Source organism: Acartia tonsa, chromosome 7, assembly GCF_053477335.1.
Source record: "Acartia tonsa isolate MP-2025a chromosome 7, ASM5347733v1, whole genome shotgun sequence".
Taxonomy (NCBI): Eukaryota; Metazoa; Arthropoda; class Copepoda; order Calanoida; family Acartiidae; genus Acartia; species Acartia tonsa.
Window position 1 is genome coordinate 52,015,085 of NC_137266.1, and position 24,896 is coordinate 52,039,980.

The following is a 24,896-nucleotide window of genomic DNA, read 5'->3' on the forward strand; positions in this document are numbered from 1 at the left end:
AGTTTTAATTGGTTGATTCATTAAGTTGAGTGTCCAAACTACACTTATCTACAGAAGGGGTAATTTTGTGTATCATCATTGGTGATGTACATCAATATAACGGCCATTGTCTTATCCCTTTTTCCTGTGTTTTTATTTGGTGAAATAATTAGGCGGGGGGCCTAAATATACATTGATGGGGATTTATCTACATGACGTGTGGTAAAACCATGTTTATAAAAGCATGCTGTCAATAAGGACAGAAATAAAAATTCTTTAGAACAATTCTTATAACAAAGTTAAAGGATCTCTGTCTGTCTGTTTCTATGTACCAAAGGATCTCACTGTGCCGATATGGTTCTTATTTGCAGTATAGCTTCTCATAATAAGGTTTTATATAGCTATTTTTGGTGAAAAAATAGAAAAATCACTTCTTGAAATTTTTTTTTATATTTTTCTAAAAAACTAAAATATAAAGTGTAGTGAGTCGACTTTTGCACCCACTTATCCCCATTCAGAGACCACTAGAGGCCTCTAGGGGCATAGCCTCTAGTTACTAGCATAAAGATTTTTTTCACAGCAAAAAAAGCCAGAAATAATATTTACTTAAAAAGAACAATACACTTAATACAGTAACATTTCATTTATAATAGTATTTCACATATAGTTAATTAGTAGTTTTGGATACATTTTTTGTTAGATGATTTAAGAGAATCTAAAGGATAAGACAATTAAAGATAAATTGATGTACACCCTAAATTCATAGGTTAAAAAGTTTTGACACAGCTATTTTGCATCAACCAAGAAAAGCTTTAATTAAAGTAATTAAAGCTTCTAAGCCAATATAAAGATTTGTAAAATTTTGGGAACCAGTATGATAAACAGTCCAATGTTCTATCCCTCCCTGAAATTACGCATTTATTTGAGAGCTTTTTATCTTCAGAATAAATATCCCTGTCCTTATATCTACAATAAAACCATTATAGCTGTACAATTTCATCTTATAGATCAATGTCTTTGTTTTTTATCTGGAAACAATTAATTATTTTTACAAGTTTTTTCCTTCAGGCAATTTAGCTGTTCATTTTCCAGTATGGTTTTGAAACCGATCAATATTCTCTGGACTAGTATCGACTCTTAGCCATACTGAATGATCATGCACTGCATCGTATTAATGAAAGATTTCCACGAATATGAAAATATAAATCATAAGATTATTACCAGCTTTATTAGCCCGGGCCCCTATGGGCTAACAAAACCGGAATTAGTCCTATTTATTTATTGTTTTGCCATCCGCGGAAAGCTGTCTATAATACGATGCGATAAATAAATATTCCCTCGTTGTTTCCTTCTGACAATTTAGGTTTTAATTTTGTAATTTTAATAGTTGTATGTTTTTCTGTCTGTATGGCTGTCTACTGATAAATTGAGTTGTCTGTTTGACTGTCTATTAATTTGTATTGCTTATTATTCTTCTTGATGTCTATCTACCAAAGTAAATAGTAGGATGTATGCTTGTATGTGTTTGTATCTTTGGAATACTGATTCCTATTACAACAAGGTATAATGTTATTAGCGAAGTTTCTCTATAACCAGGTCCTAAAACTGAAAGTATGTCCCCAAGCAGTATTCCATGTATATTTAAACAGTTTTACAAATTTGACTTATATACAGTTATTTTATGCTCATTCAGTTCTGATACTCTACAAGTTTAATGTGTGTTTGTCCAGAAATTCGTTTTTATGGATGCTGTCATGCTTGTTCATCTACGAATAAATTAATATATGTTGTGTATTCAAGAACTATCTATCTATCTTACTATCTAATTATATATCTTTTTAACTATCTATCTATCTATTTGTCTATATATCTATTTTAGATTTTATGGTATATCTGGTGAGGTAAATACTGTAGATTCAAGAAATATTTATCTATCTATCTAACTATCTATCTATTTTAGATTTCATGGTATATCGGGAGAAATATATGCTGTAGATTCAAGAACTATATATCTATCTAACTATGTATTTATCTATCTAGATATATATCTAACTATCTATCTATTCTAGATTTCATGGTATATCTGGAGAAGTATATGCTGTAGATTCAAGAACAGTTTTTATTAAAGGATTTACGTAAGTATTTTAAAAAGCTTTATTATTGTATTTATATATTTTTTGCCCATACCTTACCTCGTAAGGGCAGGATTTTCCTTCGATTTTTAAGTGAGATTCGCACCTATGATATATATTAATCATATTTACAGATATGACTTCGAAACCGATTAATATCCGCAAGATTAGAACCGGTTCTAAGCCATACTAAAAAATCTTGCATCGTATCGTATTATATTCATGGAGTTTTCTACTAATATAGAAAATGTACAATCATAATATTAAAACAAGTTTTGGTAAATCGTGCTAACAAAACTGGTTTTAATCATATAATTGTACATTTTTATATCCGCGGAAAGCTGTTTATATTACGATGCGATAAATAACTATTTATAGGTATGACGGACAAGGACTAGCAGCTTATTTCTATGCCGGCAAAACTATTTAATTATGTACAATTATAGGTATGATGGACAAGGACCAGCAGCTTATTTCTATGCCGGCAAAACTTCCAAACCTTCCAGTGCTGGCTTTCAAATAGCAAATGAAAAGGTAAGGATAGTCTAGTGTAATTACAGACACGACGGACGGAAGGATCTTGATTTTAAATTTGTATCTTCGTTTCTAACCCAAACAACAACAAAAATTTTATTGGGCTATGGTTATAACGATACTAAGTTAAAGATATACACAATTAGGATGGGTTATATTGGCTAAAAACAGATGCTTTACCAATTCATTAAAATAACTGGAAGAATAAACTAACCAATAAATGACGCAACCTAAATTGACTACATTTTTTCACAATATCCACGTATATATTACATCCATTGTTTCTACAAGTAAAGATAAAAGTGCAGGTATTACTCTAAGGCCGCCATTCATTTAAATATAAAAAGATAAAAATCAGAACATTTTATCAAGGTAAACTTGAATTATAAATTTTTTTGGGTAAAAGTAGAAATTTGTATTTTGGGGGTAATTCTTTTTTTAGGGTTTAGGTAATTATAACTATTCCCCTTTCCAGACCTTAATCGGTCGATTTGGGGGGAGGGGTGGATGGGGGTTGAACGCCCCACTCTTGTTATATCAACTCCTATTAAACAGGGAGTAAGGGAGGGGACAATGGATCGAATATTCAATTTTTAGGAGTCTCAGACTTTGGGGACTGGCTTAAAGGGAATGTGCAAGAATTTAGCAGTTTCTGACTGAGTTTGGGGACTTGCGCATGAAATGCCGCTACTCGTTATGTATGTTTTGAATATTGCAGACTGGGAGAAGGGATAAGGGAAGTGGGGGCAAGGGAAATAAACACTCGTTGTGTTAGTTTGGAATGTAGCAGACGGGGAGAAGGGAGAAGGGAGGTGGGGGCAAGGGGCAAGGGAAATAAACAGAATAAAAAGGGGCAGTCATATTCTTGCTAGCAGCTGGCTGGGTCCAATAATCTTTTAATATAAAAATCACACCAAAAAACCTCAATATATTTCATCAAAAACAAGTTGTGATTTCACTTTACATGACGCTATGGAAATCTATTATTCAATTAACAATCCCTTTATAATTTCCTACAAATTTATTGGATTAAACTGGATTTCATGCCCTTTCTTTGATAACTCTTATATTGAATTAATTGCCCATTGTCCCCTCCCTTACTCCCTGCCTATTAAAGCTTTATTTGAAAGGGGTTAGGTGGGTGGGTTGAAGTCAACCCTCCAATAAATTATTTTGATGGAAATAGTTATTAACCTTCCCTGGACCAATAAGAATATTCACTATAAACTAGAAACCTAAGCTCAGTGATTAGCAAGATACTTTACTAAACTCAGACACACACACACATACACACACAACCACATACACACACACACAAACAGATATACTGTTACTGTAAAATCAAACCTTGGAGGTGCTTTACCTCACAAAAATTAACTCAAATGACATTTACAATATAAGATTATCATAACTCTTTTGTTTCTCTCAAAATTTTTTTCAAACAGGGAGGAAGGGGACAATGGGGCTTTTTATTACACTAGTCCCCAAAGTCTTATAAAATCGTTTTCTTATTCTTTGGTCTAACAACCTTGGGGACTTTTATTGAAATTTGATTGGTTTATTTATTTCGTTAAGTAATATATAAAAGGGGTAATTTTGTGTATCATCATTGGGGATGTACATAAATTTATTGGTCATTGTCTTATCCCTATAGATCTCTGAACTCTATATGATTAACAGAAATAAAAGATTAAAACCCATTGTTACTTATATAGCGCACAATTTTATTTTTCGAACAAGAATTATATTATCCATGAAAACAAACCTCTGCCGATCCAATTGAACAACAAACGATTACTCCTTACATAAAAAACAGGATGTGTAGCAAAAGATCCCGCTATATTCTGAATCAATGTGCTTCTCATAGATCCAAGGAAGGTTTTAACTTTTGTGGGGGAGGGTGCTCCACTAATATTTTTGTGTACTTTTCTCTTTTTGAAGTTTAAATTAATGAACGGATTGAGTTATCAAGTCAAACATTAGAAAAGAAAAATATATTGCTAAATTGCAAGATGCTTATTAATACTACTTGCATTTTAAGATTAAGAATATAATTATTTCTAGTAACGATATTAAGTTGCTACCATTATAAGGCTAAAAAATGAACCTTAATTTTTCCCTTGTCATAATTTTCGTGATTTCCATATCCAATGCTAATCTTAATTGCTATTGGAATTATTATGCAACGTTTGAAGTTGACTATGTAAGGGACTGAGAGACTAGCATACCCTACTTATAAAGAAGCTGTGCTATTAATATAAGGTTGAACAAAAGATCCGTGCACTTTGGAACATTTAAATGCATTTTTTTCAATGAAAGATTAAAAAAAAAAGCCTATTCAGCAATTCCATATGAGAAAACTAGTGTTTCTACAAACCTTAGGAAAAGAAATTTAGACAAGGTTTTTGGAAAACTCAATTAAAAGTAGGGTTGGGCCGGATACTTTTTTGGCCGGATACCGGATACCAGGCTGATTTCAAATGCCGGATATCCGGCCAACGCTGGATATCCGGCAAATATCCGATTATCCGGCCAAATTACCGGATATCCGGCCGGATAACCGGCTAAATTACCAGATATTAAAGTAGCAAAAAAAATTTATTAATAAACTTTTGAGATTTCATATATAAAATTTACATAAAGATAAACATATTCAAAAAATGTTCTTCTAGCTTCAATAATAAGAAAATTATAGCCATTTAAAATTTTAAAAAGCAGAGATTTTTGGTGTAAAATATAAAAAAGTTATGGCCGGATATCCGGCCGGATAGTTTCAATATCCAGTATCCGGCCGGATATCCGGCCACTCCGGATATCCGGCCCAACCCTAATTAAAAGTAAATCAAGTTACCTACTACCCTATTGATGCGGGATTCTTCTTGGATTTCAAGTGATCTTCTAGATAACCCAAGGGTATCATCAGCCTATAATGGGATGCAGTAACGCCACTTTTGGTTTTTAGATTTAGAAACATCCAACAGACAACCAACCCTTTGATTGTACAACCTGTGCATGGTAATGGGTTGCACCCGTTTATTCGCACACTTGACATTGTAGTGTGGTACTCGGCAACCGTGAGCCAGGCCTATGGCACCCCTGACCGGGGTTCGGTGGAGGGTCAATGGCCCTCCCCCGAGTCCTGGGGAAGGGGTCTGACAACCCCCTCCCTATGCCTAAAATTAATGATTGAATCTGCCAAGTTTTATTATGGTTAACTGTATTGTTAATTCCCCCCACCCTTTCCAGGGATGGGGGATCATTATTGCCCAAACTGACTATTGTGTATGTATTATAATGCTTTTATGTTATGATTATTTATTCCTATCTGTGTAGTTATTGTTTGTTGTATATAGCTTTAGTACCCTTTAGACCTGCAATAAAGTGACAACTGAAATAGATGTTGATTATTATTTAGTGAATGCTAGAGAAGCGTAGCTTCTCTATAGTAAGGTGTCCACGTCTGTCACACTGCCGTAATCTAATTGAACTCCGGTGTCTGCCATTTATCCTCGGCGGATACCACAACTTTTGGTGACAGCTGTGTGAGATTACGGCAAACCACAAGTGTAGAGCAGACGCGCAGCTGAGGCTAAGGTACTCCCAGCAGTGAAACTGGCAAAACTGACACAAGCAACCTGAATTACCCACCCTGGACAGCAAGGTCTAACTCTGCATCCGGCAGTTGTGGAAGTGAAACAGCGAAACTTGACGAAGAACCGCGAGAAGTGCCGACATCTAACGGAGAATCGAGCGCTCAAAGGGCTGAAACAGGCCTGCGGACTGGCTGAAACAAGCCAAATAAGTGTAAACGGCTGAAAATAGGCCAATTTTACTGCAAGAGATAGCAGGTTCCGAACCAGTGGCGCTAGCAGGACGGGACATTCCCTGCCGCCATCAGCCGGATTTGGATCAGCGGCGCTAGCAGGACGGGACATTCCCTGCCGCCGATAGGCTGAAACACGCCACATAGCTGCGAGTTGCGAGCCAACATACGAGTGTAGTACACCAAAGCAGAGAAAACTACGTCAACTCCAAGTATCCTGAGAGGCTACAACGCAGCCACCCATCTAGAAAAACAGATATTATATCACATTGCAGGGATTACCACCCTGGTGTGATGGCTAAATAATAGATTTATGAGCAAAGATTGGCAAACAATTTGTTGTGTTGTGATAAAACTAAAAATAGAACAGGCTTGGATTTATTGTGTATTGTGATAACAACTAAAAATAGAACAGGGTTGGTAAACAAATCTGTTATGTAATTGTGATAAGGACAAAAATAGAAGCTAGATGTAATATAACAAATGCCCTGATACACAATCTAATCACCTCAAGCCTACAGCACAACAACAATACACCCCTTATCTCAGAGGAAAGGGAGGGGCCCACTCTCCACTGAAGGAAATACAATCAAGGTGACATAATAGATAAGCCTAGGATTAAGGAGAGAGGGCACCATTACTTCATCACACAGTTACCTCAAACCCACAGCACTCCCCCCTTCCTCACAGGGGGAACGGACGGATTTACCCCCGTCCCCTCACGCGCTTCCCCCTCCTACCCACACTAAACTAAGTCCGCCCACGGTGTGGAGCTAGTGGCCGGGAACACAGAGCGCCATTTACGGGTAGTGCAACGGAGTGCGGAAATATCATAAAATTCAACGGACAAAGCGGACCAATGAGAGAGCGAGTTGAGGGATAAGTGCGCGTTTTACCTGTGTGCGCGGATTTGACGGTGCGTAAGCGCGTTGCAAGGACAGGAGATTTCACGCACACACACACACACCGGAGCGGAGCTACTCCATAGCATCTAACAGAGGTATTTTTAGAAAATAAAGAATTACAAGCTTCCCCCTCCTATCTGTAGTGTGATAAAGGAAAACCAAATCAGTTCCTGACAGCAGTTCAGACCCTCAACACCTATCTACCCCTACCAGCCTACTCTACAACCTCAGAATCCAACTAGTGATAAGTACAGCTAAGTTATATCTTTGTAACTAAACTACCAACCTAGTGATAAAAACAGTGTTGGCTGTTAGGCTAGAAAGCCTCAAGTGACAAATCATTATCCTATTGCTTTATAACTTTGTGTCCCGCCGTTGAACCGTTGACCCGATGGAACAGCCACAAGCGCCAGGAGGCGATCAAGCCCCAGGATGGCTCCAGGATGACCCTCAGCCGGCTCCAGCCGAGTACCGCAAGCTGATGCTGAGTAACCTGCCAGAGTATAGAGGACCGCCCAAGCAATCCTGGAGTTCACATATCCGCAGACTCGAGATGTCATGGGCGGCTTACCGCGTGCCACCCCATGACTCCCTCAACCGCCACAATGCCCTCTTACTGTCACTAGTAGGGCAAGCGGCGGAAATGGCGTCCCATCTGTTTGGCGAGGCAGGCCAAGCCTTGACCTACGAACAGGTCAAGGCCGAGTGTGAAATGTTATTTCGTCCTGCTTTTGAATCCCAAACGCTTAAACAAGCGTTTAGGGATTACAAGCAACACTCGACAGAACCTATACAAGCGTACATATCAACCAAATGTGCCTTGTATAGGGACGCCTACAGCCATGAGGATCTCGAGTTGTTAGTGGACGAATTAAATCGTGGTATTCGTAACGCTAATGTGAAACGCGTCATGATGGGACATGAGATCACGAGTGTACCTGAGTACACTCGTAGAGCCATGTTCACCGTCACCATGATTACCAAGCAGCTGAAGGAGGGTGTGTGCCTAGTGGACTCTACCGACGGGCTGACTGGATCTGCCAGCATCCAGTTGCCCCAATATGACGAGTCGGAGCCAATGGAGATTGGCGCCTTGGCTCCGGGTCTCCACCAGATGGGGAAGGTCGCTCCAGATGACAAGGTTCCAGGTCGCTGCTTCCGCTGCCAGGGGAGAGGCCACCGAGCTCGAGACTGCCCGACGCCTATGGAAGTTAGCCTAGAGGAGAGACGCACCCAGCCACGCCGTGACCGTTCTGCCAAGTGCGAGCGTTGCCACTATGACGGTCACACGGCGGCCGAGTGCAGAGCTGACTGGGCCCAGGTAGCCAGCCGCAGGTGCACCGCCGATAAGGGCGCCCCCCCAGGGAAGCCCAGCAGAGTGGCCCACATGGAAGGGAGCGCGCCCCCAGCACCACCGCAGCAAGCAGCCGCCCCCAAAGCCGCGGACCGAGCCGACGGGATGCCGCAGTTTGGGACCGTTCCAGCTAGGATCAACGTACTGGGCGGCGCGGCTGAACCCAACCGGGTTGGCCTGGGCTTCAGTCTCAACCACCTGGGGCCGGAGTTGGTGCAACCCTACAACATCGCCGAGCCAGAAGTTCTGAGGCCCCAGCCGTTTAGCCTCAACATGATGGAGCCTGCTCGACCAAGCCTACCCAGCAAGAGTGGAGGGGCGCTACCCAGCGTCACTGAGACGGTGTACGGGGAGGCCCTGGCGGCCGCTGAACGAGAGAGGCAGGAGGCGCTAGCCAGCGCATCAACATCGATGTATGTGGCGCCACCCGGCGCCGCCACCTGTGATGACTGGGGGGTGCTATCCAGCGCCTCCCATCTGGAGCCTGGGGCGACAACCGTCGCCGCCACCGAGATACCTGGATCCTGGAACGAGCCAGCCTCCAACCTGGTGCCTGGGGCGACAACCGTCGCCGCCACCGAGAGACCTGGATCCTGGAATGAGCCAGCAGTCCCAGAGGAAGGGGTGACACCCGTCACCCCCAGCCAGCCAGCGCCACCAGCCTGCAGGGAGAGCCCAACTACATGCCATCCAGAGCCCCCTGCCAGCCGAAGGAACCCAGCTGCCCAGCAACCCCAGTCGAGCCAGGATGAGTTAAATTTGATAAATGTGTTGTATCCAAGCCATTGTAAAACCCCAGCCTTGCCTGTGCCCCCTGCACCAGAGGCTGGGGAGATTGAAATTTGGGAAAATAAGGACTTGCCTGTGCCACATGCACCTGAGTTCCTAGGGCAGGGGAGGGACGTGAGTAAGGGCGAGCCTGTGCCACACGCACTTCAGCCCCATGCCACTGGGCATGCCTTGGACAAGGGAAGGGACCACTTGGGGCTAGGGGAGCCGACACCCAGGCAAGTGCCAGTCGCTTGCCAGTCTGTCATTGGGGAGGGTATCGGGGTGCCCCGGCCACACAAAGATAACGCTCAATGGAAACTTGTATCTAGCCAGGAGCAGCCCAGCCGTGTCCAGCCCCAAGAAGCAGCCGTGACCCGAGCCGAAGATCCCCAGCCGCGTGTGCGAGGTAGATGGCTGCCTGGAAGCTTCTCCCACTGGTGGATGGTCCTGTGGGGCCTCCTGCTGGCAGCCGTGTGGCCTACAACCAGCTACGTCCTGGTGGGATGGGACTGCGCCAACCCCACCCACGTCACAGCCTACAATAAAGAAAAGATGTGCAACACGAAACCTCTACACCAGGAGGTGCCCCTGGGCCATGAAGTACACGTCCTGCAGCAAGTCAAGGTGAGGGAAACAACAGGGTACAGTTGCCAGCTCACCGTGTCCCAGTGGACATTCAGGTGTGGGGTATGGGGTCACCTCAAAGTGACCTCGGTCCCCACCCTCATGAGGCCAACCAAGATAGATCCAGAGACGTGCCGAGACCTGGCCAGGAACCGAGTCTACACGCTGCCAGGCAAGACCCAGCCACTGACGTTCCAACTGAACCATCCCCTGTTCTTCACCCTCGATATGGTGGGCGCCCTCGTCAACAGCCCCGAGGGGGTGGGTTGTGAAGGGGAGGACGTCCACTTCGAGGGCCAGCTGTACCGCAATGAATTAGTGCTCCAGGAGCGACGGCTGCTGGTTAAGGAAGAGACCTACGTAGTAGAGGATGGACGGGTGGAGTCCCAATCTGACCACCTGACCTTGGAGTGTCCCCATTCAGAGCTGTCTTGCATCACTGGGGAAGCAACCTACGTGTGGGACCACCTGGGGAGAGATTGCCCCTTGAGGCTGATCCGCAGCCTCCAGCCCAGCCTAGTGATGGATGCGTTCCTGGTTGACCATCAGGCCCAGTTTTTCATCAACATGACCAACCCCACCTCAATAGTGAACTGCGACTTTGAGGCCCATGCCACCAACCACCCAGCATTGTTCGTGGCAGCTGACCCAGCCGCGGCAGCGCTACCCAGAGTATCGGCCAGGGATGTTGATGTCCCCCTGCAGGCCCAGATACATGCAGGTTATATTGGATTTACTCTGGAGACACGCATGAAAAGCACAGCAGCAGAAGAAGTAGCGGCCAACTGCTGGAAGCTCCAGCAACTAGACCCGGCCCACCCGGTGCGTGTCCAGGGGAGCACGTTCTCGGTGCTGAGGGGAGATGTCCTGCTCCAGCTTACCTGCCAACGCAACAAATATGTTGTCCGTGAACACAAGGAGTGTTGGGACAAAGTGCCAGTAGAGCCCACAGGGTTTGTAGACGCCGTGACACGAGTGTATAGCGGCCACGCCACCAAGATTCCCTGCTCCTCCACATACCCCCTGACTGTGCACGCGGAGGAAGGCTGGATAGAGTTAACCCCCGCTCCTAAGAAGAGGCCACCCCCGCTGGATACGCCGAAGCAGCTGCTGACAGAACCCTTGGATGACTTCAGTTCAGGGGGCTTGTATTCGCAGGCTGAGTTGAATGACTGGCAGCAACTGCTGGCGTTCCCAGCATATAAAAGCGCCATGCTGACCGGCCTGTCCTATGGCTCATGCGTTCAGCAAGGCAGCTGTTCGGCCACAGGTGACCATGGGATAGTATCCTACAACATCGACCGACTGGCGGAGGAAGGAGAGGCCGCCCTGGATGTCTGGGCTGGGTTCAGACAAGCTATTCACGAGTGGGGAGATGGCGCAGCCATACTGTGTTTGCTGTTGTTAATCCTCAAACTGTTGGGGGATCTGACCATCATTTCTCTGGCAGCAGCACAAGGAGGTGTCCGGGCAGCCCTGAATGCGATGTCACAAGTGTTCCTGTACCATCCAACTTTGTACAGGAAGGCCTTGGCCAGAGCCCGGCTCACCCATGCCAAGTCCCGGGACTTTTCAGTAGACTGGGATGCCATTCCCATCGGCCGGGAAGCAGCCGAGGAAATGGTGTCCATGCAATCAGCCGATAGCGGGCATGACCGCCCAGGCAGGCCAGGACCGCCCTCTGGAAGACCCCGCGGTCCCTCGGGAGGTCAGGCTGCCGCCCAGACGGTCAACTTGGCAGCCAGTGCCCCAGCCGCTGCCAACAACAACCAGCATGCCCCACTGCTGACTGTCCCAGCAACAACTGTGCCACCCGCCAACCTGACACCTGCTGGCGCTGAACAACGTGTCCAACCGAAGCCAGCCTCTGCCTTCTATCCCACGTTGGGGGCCCATCAACCCTGAGAAACACTCACCACTAGGATTCCATTGAATCATTATCATTGTATATAGATATCTTAGCCCTAAGGAGCGGACCGAAGGCCTCAACCACTGTCGGAAGTCTGGTAGGGAAACCCTCTCCCATCCTTCCGAGGGGAGAGTCGTGGTACTCAGCAACCGTGAGCCAGGCCTATGGCACCCCTGACCGGGGTTCGGTGGAGGGTCAATGGCCCTCCCCCGAGTCCTGGGGAAGGGGTCTGACGACCCCCTCCCTATGCCTAAAATTAATGATTGAATCTGCCAAGTTTTATTATGGTTAACTGTATTGTTAATTCCCCCCACCCTTTCCAGGGATGGGGGATCATTATTGCCCAAACTGACTATTGTGTATGTATTATAATGCTTTTATGTTATGATTATTTATTCCTATCTGTGTAGTTATTGTTTGTTGTATATAGCTTTAGTACCCTTTAGACCTGCAATAAAGTGACAACTGAAATAGATGTTGATTATTATTTAGTGAATGCTAGAGAAGCGTAGCTTCTCTATAGTAAGGTGTCCACGTCTGTCACACTGCCGTAATCTAATTGAACTCCGGTGTCTGCCATTTATCCTCGGCGGATACCACAGTAGCAGTAAGAAACATTTTAACGTATTTAGTTATGTTGCGGCATCGGGCCATGATTCGAACCTATCAACTCCCTGATTACGGGTAGATGCGATGAGTGTTGAGCCATGCTCTCGGGTTAAAAAATCAAATCAAAGGTTTCTGGATCCTGTATTTAAGCCCATTTCTTGAGCCCCTTCTGAACATTCTCTATTCAAATATAAAGCCTCTAGATGCTAGGGGCGCAGTTGCTAGTTTTGTAAAAATGGTCTGAATACTGAACCATTAGGCTAAAGAAAAGTCATAATTATGCTTTTATTATTTATTATGTCTTTTAAACAAATTTCATAAGAAAAACTTTGCAGTAATGTCTTGTCATACTTGTCATAATTTTTATCACTGTTGCTAAATACAGAGTCGTAGCAGGGATCTAAAGGGATAAGACAATGGCTGATAAATTGATGTAAATCCACATTGTTAAGACACAAAACTACCCCTTCTGTAGATTACAATTAATAGTCGAAACGTTTGGACACTAACCCCAAAGTTATTGAGCCAACGAATAAGAAAACATAATTGTAAAATTTTGGTTACTAGTGTAATAAACAGTCAAATGTCTCCTCCCTGTCTGGAGTCGTAGGCAGCTAAATGGGACGTATCGTGACCAAGAGTTTTATAAGATTTAAATTATTGGCATATACATCATAAAGATCATGCACAGTTTAAATAGAATGAGGCGAAGCTGCTTGTTGTATGTTCTTAAAAAATAATATTTTGTCATTAAATTAAGAATCTTAAATCACAGTCAGTCAATCCACATATTACTTACTAGAGTCGGGCTCGATATAATTATCTCGCTATTGGCTAGGTTTATTCAATGCTTTATTTACTTTCTTTTGGTTATCTGAATTCTGACTATTAGTATTAACCCTGTTCTTCCATTATCTTTTCCCTGACAATTTCTTTCTTTAAACTATTTTAGGATCTTAATATTTTTTATTTCAAATTATCGTACTGAAAGGGTTAAAATGTTTAGTTAACTGTTAAATTTTAGTTCAATATCTGACCACATTACTCATGTATTGCTAGTATCAAATTATTTAAAAACTAAGTTTTCTTTTATTTACTATATTATAGATTTAAATTTTCTGTTTTATGGATAGAAATTTAATACTTCAATATAATTCAAATAGCAACATGAAATAAAAAAAATGAATTCATTCTTCATACATTAAATAATAAGTCTTATCGTTCTGGTCAATGAGAGTTTATTATGGATTATTGGACCAATATGAGTTTTAAACAATTATCGCTTGGAGAACTTGAGCTCATATATAGACATTTATTTCCTATATAGATCTGTCATGGATCTTGATGCAATTAAGTAGGCTGTTTTGTAAGAATTAAATAAAACAAAATAGTTATAAATCCTTTCCTAAAGCTTTATGAAGATTCTTAATAAGGGATAAAATTTTCCCTTCTGTAGATTACAATTAGTGATTGAAATATTTGGACACTCAACTCAATAAACCAACCAGTAAAAATTCAATAAAAGTCCCAAAAATTGTTAAGCTTGCGAATAAAAAAAAAACATTATTTCATAATTATGAGGACTAGTGTAATAAACAGCCCAATGTCCCCTAACTGATTTTTTAAGTCTAAAAAAGGCAGCTGTCTGACATTTTTGCAAGCTTTTGTGCATTTATGAAAAAAAGCAAATACGGAAAAACGGCAACTTTACAAGTGAGATGTTGATGAATATCCTACCCAGGGAGGGAGGGGACATTGGTAGGTTTATTTCACTAGTCACCAAAGTTTTAAAATAGCGTCTTTATATTCGTTGGCTTAACAACTTTGGGGACTATTACAGTTAGGGAGTTGAATCCATTTTAATAAAAGCAGAAATATAATCTATGATTATGGTTTGGACCCTCTAAAACTGTAATCTACCCTTCCACTTTCCCCTCTCTTGGTGAAGATATCTTCAACGCCGATACGATTTATGAAATATAAGATTCCACTTTTGTCTCTCTTGTTGAAGATATCTTCACCAAGAGAGGCAAAAGTGGAATCTTAAATTTCAAAAATCGTATCGGCGTTGAAGATATCTTCACCAAGAGAGGGGAAAGTGGAATCTTACATTTCAAAAATCGTATCGGCGTTGAAGATATCTTCACCAAGAGAAGGGAAAGTAGAATCTTACATTTCAAAAATCGTATCGGCGTTGAAGATATCTTCACCAAGAGAGGGGAAAGTGGAAAGGTAGATTACAGTTTTAGAAGGTCCAAACCATAATCATAGATTATATTTCTGCTTCTATAAAAAATGGATTCAACTCCCTAACTGTATTATTGAATTTTAACTAGTTGGTTCATTAAGTTGAGTGTTAAAACGTTTCAACCAACTAATTATAATCTAAAGAAGGTGTAATTTTGTGTATCATCTTTGGGGATATACATAAATTTATCGGCCATTGTCTTATCACTTTAGATCCCTGAATGTAAATGAATACCACAATTTACACAATATTCGCCAAGATTATGATGGATTCAGATGCAAAATTGTTGCAATATTTTAATCTGCTTGAAGTGTACAAAATTATTATATTAATTTAATCTTTGTTAAATTACAACATAATGTTTTACTTTTTATAAAATTACATGTTTTAATCCTTTTATTTAATATTAGAGTAAAACAATAGAGGGGGAAGGGGTTAGATAAGGTCCTAACCATGTGATTGTGGAACCTTTTATAAAGCTCAATATAGTGCCTATAAAAATATGACGTCATAATATACAAATGACCAATGATAGGCCAACTAGATTACCAATGGCAGGCCAGTATAGAAACAGCGTATAGAGTTCAATAAAAAATGACGTCAAACAATACAAATAACCAATGATAGGCCAGTATACAATTTACCAATGGTCAATTACAATGTATACTGGCCTATCATTGGTCACTTATAATGGATGATATCATTTTTTATTGAACACTTTACTTTGTATCGCCAGTATCTATTTAATTGACCAATGGTAGGCCAGTATGACCTCATTTCTATAGGCTCTGTAAAAAAAACTTCCTCTTTTATCTGAAAATCCTTATAATAAAGTAACAAGATGTTTGTTTGTTTTTTTGTTTGTACTGAAGGATCTCGCTGAACTATTTTGGGGTAGGGTAACACCACCCTCTCCAGAGAAATCGACAAAAATTTTTTTAAAAATTGCCGCCCTGCGGACATTTTTGCTATCAGCTATAAACATAATTAACAAAAAAATATTTTTGTTAAATAGCTTTTTTTAAATAGATTGAAAAGAAACAATTTTACGTATCCTTAGAGGACTCTAGGGGCGTCGCCGCTAGTCTTTTATATTGTAGCTTTATACTAAATTATATATATGGTTAAGCATTAAATGCAAGTAGGACTATCTTTCTGCATTAGCAGCCCCAAATTTGGTCTAACAAACACAAATACAATAAAATTATTTTGGCAATGTACACCATTTAGTGGGGCTCGGCAGCTGCCGTCATATAAACCCTTTTGGATGCCTATACTATTTTACTTAAAAGATTGGAGTAAGAGATTTACACACTGAAGGTTGTATCCTATTATACAAAGTAGTAAGCTTACTTTTTGTCTGTAGCGAAGGATCTTGCTTATTGCTGTACCGATTTTGTTCTCCTTTACAGGGTAGCTTCTTATAGGTCCTGGGAAGGTTTATGATTGTTTTGGGGCAAGGTACCATAATCCTCCCAAGATAAATCAACCCTAGAAAAATAATACCTCCCCACCAAAGAAAGAATGTTTCTTTTTCTTTTTTAAAACTATTAAAATGAGTTTTTCAACTACTCCCTACCCCTCGTGCCCCTAAAGTCTTTAAGGAGCGTATCTACTTGTCCCATTATATAAAGTAGTAAGGTTTTTCTGTCTAAAACTGAAATATCGCGGAAAATGCTGGTCTAAATTGACTTTCTTTTTAAGGAAAGCACCATAAATGTTTTTGGATGATTTTAGGCTATTTTTCTGACAATCCCAGCTTTCTCCCAAAGTCTGCGGATTAACGGCTGCCGAGCCCTGTCGCCCATTCAGTCAGCAGCTCCTGGCAAAATAATGGGTGTAGAACATAGAAAAATAAAAATTTTAGCCATGATTGCATGCATTGGCTTTAATTGTTTAGAAGTGCAGCTACCTTATAATTAAGATATGTGTAGTTATAATGTATTGTCTTGTTAGAGCATAAAGGGATATTTTTTTTATTGGGAGATTTCTCCCAGATAAAAAGATGAACATTAGAACAATCCCCCAAAATAGATTGTTATGGAGATGTTCAGCAGTTATAAAGACACTTCGGCACAACAGATAGAATGATGTTGTCATTATTGTTTTCATTCATCTGACTTCGCCATTTAAAATGAAGTAACCTTTTTTATATTTATAGGCATTGAATATGCATGGATATATTGACAGGGGAAAATATGTCGTCAATTTAGCTTGCTAATATGGACCTCATTTATTGGTCAGATATTTCGTTTAGTAAGAGGGCAGGGGATGGAGGGTATCGTTATTTTCTGGCGTAAATGAAAATCTGGTGCAACATCAAAGTAATGATATAGCGATTATTCCTCTATATTAAACAAAAATAAAATAATGTTGTTTTTGCTAGAAATAAAGATACATAATTTACATTACATAAAACATTAAAACACTTTAAAATTTCGCCAACAAAAGAACGTCATAATCCAATTATAAAACTTAATTTTTAAAAAATCATGTTTCAAGTACAATTAAAATTTTAATTGTACCATAATTTCAGCTCAAATATAATGATTGCAAATTGAGAAACTATTTTCATAAAAAATGCCTATAAAAAATGACGTCATACAATAAAAAAATACCAATGATAGGCCAATTTACAGATTAAATTACCAATGGCAGGCCAGAATACATTTTAATTGACCAATGGGTAGGCTAGTAAGACGTCATATTTTTCTCCGTATTTTTATTTTACTTTTCCTGAAATATACATTGGTATTTGCCCTATTATGATATTAGCGACTGTATTCATCTGGTTAGTGTATATTAATTGTTCATTTTTGCTAAAATTTCTCAATGAATTTGAAAAATTATGACTTATAAGCACTTTTATAATTAGATTATTATTTACCAAAAGTACTATTTATATTCTAGCGGTTACGCCCATAGAGGCCTCTAGGGGCACTTTATTTTATTTAAAATTTTTTTTTTTTTTTAAATAGTAAAAAACCTTCCCAGGACCTAAATGAGAAGCTACACTGTAAAGAAGAACCATATTGGTTCAGCGGTTAGAAAGATCCTTCGGTACAAATAGACATACACATATCTTTTTACTGAATTATAGATCCAAATAAATTTCTTGTTTAATTTGTTTTTAAATTCAGGGATCAACAAACGGTCTTGGTTCCTACAGAGGTGAAGACATTGTTTTGACTCTACCCGGTGGCAAAACCTTAAAGGATATCAGGTACGTGCGCTATTACTATACTTGAATATACAACCTTGAGGAATATCTGGTACACATGCTATGACTATACTTGAATATACAACCTTGAAGGATATCAGGTACACACGCTATAACCATACTTAAATATTAGGTATATACACGCTATGACTGTACTTGAAGATACAGCCTTCAAGGATATCAGGTACACACGCTATGGCTATACCTTAATATACAACCTTGAAGGATATCAGGTACACACGCTATGGCTATACCTTAACATACAACCTTGAAGGATATCAGGTACACACATTAATACTATACTTGAATATACAACCTTGAAGGATATCAGGTACACACATTAATACTATACTTGAATATACAACCTTGAAGGATATCAGGTACACACATTAATACTATACTTGAATATACAACCTTGAAGGATATCAGGTACACACATTAATACTATACTTGAATATACAACCTTGAAGGATATCAGGTACACACATTAATACTATACTTGAATATACAACCTTGAAGGATATCAGGTACACACATAAATACTATACTTGAATATACAGCCTTTAAGGATATCAGGTACACACGCTATGACTATACTTGAATATACAACCTTGAGGGATATCAGGTACACTTATACTATACTTGAATATACAACCTTGAAGAATATCAGGTACACTAATACTATACTTAAATATACATTGATACAACCTTGAAAAATATCAGGTACACTAATACTATACTTGAATATACAACCTTGATACTGCTGCTATATAGGCATTATACTAACTAACCTGATTATAGAGGCGTGATACCCACTTTCGGTAAAATCAATTCTAAGCAAATTTAAATTTTTTTCTAGTGTAGGTATTCTATAAATTTAAATATTCGTCCGCCTGTCCGTCGGAGAAGACGCGATTATCACCAGCTATTTGATGTAGAAAAGTGTATACAACTCTGATTAATGCAACATTTATGTTGGTTATACCTTATTTCTTCTTATATATGAGGGAAATCTTCAACATTTCTGGTAAGGAAAACCCTAAATATTGAACTTAAGTCATATCTAATCTATAGTCTACCATTTCCGTTTGTCATTTATAAAGGAAGTAAGTTTCTAAGGTGGAAATTTCACTATAAGGCTACTATATGAAATAAACTTCTGAAATAGATTTTATTTCACTTTTAATATTAGATAAATCTTTATATTTTCTGAGAATCCTAACTATTAGACCTTTCCGTCTGTCATTTATGGAGTAATTGTAACTACTATAGGCTTCTATATTCGATAAACTTCTAAAAAAAACTTCATATCATTGCATCAGTAAACTACCCTCTTTTAATCAAACTAAATTGCTTCATTACTTCTTATTGAATGATGATTTGAAATGATCTTAAACTGCAAAATTAAAATATTAAATTGAAGACATTTTAATGCAGACTATATATATAAAATTATGAAAAGGTTACAAATAAATTGTTCTTTTAAAACAGCTTGATTTTATACAGAAAGTACATAAATGTCTGTATTAATGTGTCCAAACATTTTAAAAGATATTATGTAATGATCGTTGAGAGCTTTTTGGCTATTTTTGGAAGGTATTCTATTAGTTCTTCTTTGGGCACTTTCATTGTAGTTTTATGGGTTTTAGTTTTGAATTGAAATGTGAAAAACAGCCTAAACTCATCATAGGACTTAAATGTAACGATAGAATAAACCAACCTTACGGGGAGATCCAAAGTGGTCAGTCATCGAAATCTTAAGCTACAGACAAAAAACCTAACTATAGGAAGTATTTATTAGCAGGGAGGGAGGGGCATTAACCTGTTTATTATTCTAGTCCCCAAAGTCTTTCCTATTTTTTTTTATTGAATTTGATTGGTTTGTTCATTTAATCCAAACGTTTCAACAACTAATTGTAATTTACAAAAGGGTAAGTTTGTGTATTATCATTTGGATATATGTACATAACTTTATCGCCCATTATCTAATCCCTTTAATTCCAGATTTATTAACTATATTGTATGACAATCCTAAAAGATCATTTTCATGACAATTTGACAGAGAAAAATTTTACACGCTTGTCAAATAATGATTCGCGACTCTTCATTTCAACTTAAAGACGCGTTGCTTACAGGGATCTAAAGGGATAGGACAATGGGCGATAAATTGATGTACATACCCAATAATGTTACAAAAAATACCTTTTCTGTAGATTACAATTAGTAATTCTAACGTTTGAAAACTTAACTTAATAAATCAACTTATCAAAAGTCCCCAAAGTTGTCAAGCCAGCAAATATGAAAAGTTTTTGTAAAACTTTTGGGACTATTGTAATAAAAACTAAATGTCTCATACTTGATGTCATACTTTAATTCTAGAGTAGCTGCACTACTAAAAATAACATTAGACTTGCATAATTAATTTTATTATAAAACTGTGGTTAAATCATTTTAGTCATAAACTATATTTCAGGGAGGGAGGGGACATTGGGCTGTTAATTACACTAGTCCCTAAAGTTTTATAGTAACGTTTTATTATTCATTGGCTCAACAACTTTGGGAATTTTTGAATATTTATTGGTTGGTTTATTATGTTTAAGTGATCAAACGTTTTAACCATTAATTGAAATCTACAGAAGGGGTTATTTCGAATATAATCATTTAGGATGTACATCAATTTACCGGCCGTTGTCTTATCCCTTTAGATCTCTGACTTTATTTACTTTATCATTTATTTTAATTCATTTTTAATTACATATTTCGTATTTGGTTGAATTTACTGGTGATAAAATCGGATCTGCTGCAGTTCACGGTAAAATATTGCTGGTTACGCAATTTTCCAAAAATATATGAATTTTAAGGGCTGCTAGCTGCCAAACGGCTGAACGTACAGACCATGCCCGCACACTGTTTTAAGCGGCATAAGAAGGTCTACAAATAATCTGGAATAGCCATAAATCAATAATGCATAATTATCTCGCAGTGCAGATAAATGCGCGAAAAAGACCTATTTTACGCGTTTTTTCTTCAGTGAAGCTTTCCCTGTGCTTCATTGGATCTTGGCTATTCTAGATTATTTGTAGGCCTTCTTATACCGTTTACAATAGTGTGCGGGTATGATCTGTATGTTAAGCCGTTTTGCAGCTAGCAGCCTTTAAAATTCATATTTTTTTGGAAAATTGCGTTACCAGAAATATTTTACCGTGAACTGCTGTAGATCCAAAAAATCTATTTGCTGTAATAGTTATTTCTCGTATCGTATTATAAACGGCTTTCCGCGGATATAGAATGTACAATTATAAGATTAAAACTAGTTTTTTTAGCCCCGAGGTGCCGGAGGCACCGGCTAAAAAAACTGGTTTTAATCTTATGATTGTACATTTCTATATTCGTAGAAAACTGGATATAATACGATGCTAGACATAGTTTTTTCGTATGGATGAGAACCGGTTCCTATCCACCGGATTCGAATGAATACGAGAAAAAAAATTTACAGTATTTTGTACGTAATTTAATTAATGCCAGTCTGTAAGATACTTTTAGAGGTTATACTATAATTAGTAAGGTTATGTATCTGTATCAATTGAGTTCTCTTTTCATGCAAGCTCATCTTAGGTTCCGGGATGATATTTATGGCTTTTAAAAAAGATTTATGATTTTTTTGCCCGCCCCGTACAAATTAAACTACAGATGATTTCCAGTATGGCTTCGAAACCGATTTTCAGCCATAATGAAAAATCTTGTGTATCATACAGTTACATTCATCTTAATAATTATTTGTAAAGACTACCTTGAACAACAAATATATAACCCTATGGATGTTGTAGACCTTCATTTTATAATTTACTAGCGGCTTCACCCCTAGGGTCACTTGAAAAGGGTGGAGTTGAATTTGATAACCAAAGAAAAGTTTTTTTTTTTGAAGGGGGGGTTGGACGGTGTTATGGTAATTTTTTTTCTAGATGGGATTTCTCTTTGGAGGGTGGTAGTACCCTACCTTAAAGTAATTATAAAGCTTCCCAGGAACTATGAGAAGCTATGGTTATTTAGATCTTTCGGTACAAACAACAGAAAGACATCCTGTTACTTTATTATAAGCATTTATAAAAACCATTTTGTAATGATGAAAAATTGGATGTTAATCTATTTCTTTCATATATGAAATATTATTTAAATAACGTAGAGAAACAATAAAACTTTAAAACAAGGATTACAACATCCATAAGTAGCGAAGCTAAAAAATTATGGATGGACATCCGTAAAAAAAGGTCCATAGATCTTGTAATCAAAAAAAGAAAAGGTCTTTTGAAGCATTAAGCTAAAAATGAATACTGTAAAAAATCTAGGAATGAATCTAGCACCCCAACCAAAAAGCAGGCCCAAATAACAGACAGATGGACAAAAAATGTAATGATTAAATAACTCATAAGAATCTTCTCAAAAAATTTCAGCTTTCTAGAGAAAGTCATGATTCCCCCCATAGAGTTACGGAAGGACTGACAGACACAGTGAATTATAGAGTAGCTTCGCTACTAATAAAAGGTTTAACCGTCTCATAATTTATAGATTAAACATAAATAAAGTAACAAGAATGGTAATATCCAATTGATTATAATAAATTATTATACTTTTAGCTTTTTTTTTCTGTCAATGAAAAAATCATTCAAAAATTTGCAACATATCATTGTGGTATTGAATGCAAAGAAAAAACAAAAAAATTTGTTTAATAATGATCATTTTGACTAGCAGAAAATCAGATGGAATTACAAGATGATGATATTTATGTCTGACTTGCCAGAGATAGAGGGCACCATGGGCCGTTTATTATACTAGTTCCCAAAGTTTTAATGGTGATGTCATATTTATTTGCTTAACAACTTTGGGGCCATTTAATGAATTTTGATTGGTTGGTTTAACAAGTTGAGTATATAAACCTTTCATCCACTAATTGTAATCTAAAGAAGGGGTAATTTTGTGTATTAACAATGGGTGTGTGCTTGATTTTATCGGTCATTGTCTTATCCCTTTAGATCACTGATTGGTTAACCTGTGTTATATGTTGTATATAAAGGGTGTTTAAACAAAAACCAATCGCTTCACTCTTTTCAACATAAACCCTACAGTTTTAGTCAAAAACTAACAAAAAATGACACAAATCATGTCCAAGCAATGACAATGAGAAAGCACTATTGAATTTTGATTTCTACTCACCTCTCCTGAGCACTACAGCTCGAGTCCTAGCCCTTGTGTAGAATTTTTCTTTACATAGAGATAAAAATTCAACAAATCATCTTAAGTACTTCAAATCTTGTAGATAGACCCCATAATAATTAGAATTTTTGATGGAGCATGTAAAAACCTTTCTATAGACATCTTAACCAGGTTTCTAACTAAATCCTAGCCAATTTGGCATTAAAAAGACAGACCCATCAAACATTTAGACATGACGGGTCTCTCCAGTTCTTGATGTGTGACAGATCTTTCTTTTTGATGTTAAAATGGCTAGGATAGTGTTAGAAACCTGAGTAAGACAGAGCAGTCATGTCTCAATTTTTGGTGGGTCTGTCTTTGGATGCCAAATTGGCTAGGATTGGGTCAGAAATCTGATTAAGGCGTCTATAGAAAGGTCTTTATAATCCCCATAAAAAAATCTCTAAACATTATGGGGTCTATCTACAAGATTTCAAGTACTTTAGACAGTTTATTCTTTTTAAAAAAAGACAAAACTGTCTTAATTTGTAATAAAATATGCACTCCCCACGTAGAGCAAAATTTTCCACAAGGGTTAGGACTCGAGCTGTAGTGCTCAAAAGAGGTGAGTAGAAATCAAAATTCAATAGTGTTATCTCATTGATGATTTTGGTCATTTTTTGTTAGTTTTTGACCAAAACTGTAGGGTTTATATTGAAAAGAGTGAAGTGATTGGTTTTTATTAAACACCCTTTAGGTTAGGCATACCTACATGTTAAATTAGAACACTTACGTGCATTACTTATTAAAGAATGTACTACCAAACAAACAGACAACTAAAGTTATAGAGTAGTCGCTGTACAAATAATGAATTGGTCTAAACCACTAATTGAAATATTTCATGCGTTGAATTATTGAAAAAAAACTAAATTGTAATCTATAATTAATTTGCAATTTTGTTGTGTAAGCAAATCAGACAAAAGATGTATTATTATTAATTAGTGATGGGGTTTTCATCTTGTTACATTTATAACTAGCGGATACGCCCCTTGAGGCCTCTAGGGACATTTGAAGAGGGGGGGAGTTAAATTTGATATCCTATTTTTTTACTTTGGATTTTAAAAGAAAAAGTAAAAAAAATATTTTTTTGGGGGGGAGGTATTTTTTTCTCTGGGCGGTTTCTCTTGGTACGGTGGTGGTAATCTCCCCCCAAAAAGATATAAACCTTTCCAGGACCTATGAGAAGGTATCCTGCAAGGGATGACCATAACGGTTTAGCGGTTAGCGAGATCCTTTGGTACAGACAGACAGACAAACATCCTATCACTTTATTATAAGGAAATCAACAAGGATGATAACATCCATAACAGCAAGCTGTAAAATCATCCAGTTGGACATTAACAAGCATTAACAAAGTGACAGCACCAAATATCTAAGTCTAAAGAAAATTGTACTAAATCTAAATCTATTGTGAAATAATATAATTATAGGATACTTTTTAAGTACATACTTACAATTTTAACTTGATTATTTTTTGGGGAGGGGGGTTTACCTTTTTCTAGGGAGAGTGGTAGTACCCGCCTCAAAATAGTTTAAAA

General features: G+C 38.3%; 1 protein-coding gene across 3 annotated transcripts in view; it reads left to right on the top strand.

Annotated features, from left to right (window-relative positions):
* Positions 1 to 24,896, top strand: part of Skel (DM13 and DOMON_DOH domain-containing protein skeletor) — a 110,977-nt gene that overhangs the window by 47,757 nt on the left and 38,324 nt on the right. For all 3 annotated transcript variants that reach the window (XM_080166594.1, XM_080166595.1, XM_080166593.1), the window contains exons 3-5: positions 2,049 to 2,114; positions 2,558 to 2,645; positions 18,029 to 18,111. In XM_080166594.1, coding sequence (XP_080022720.1) covers positions 2,049 to 2,114; positions 2,558 to 2,645; positions 18,029 to 18,111 — 237 coding nt within the window. The remainder of the gene's footprint in view (positions 1 to 2,048; positions 2,115 to 2,557; positions 2,646 to 18,028; positions 18,112 to 24,896) is intronic.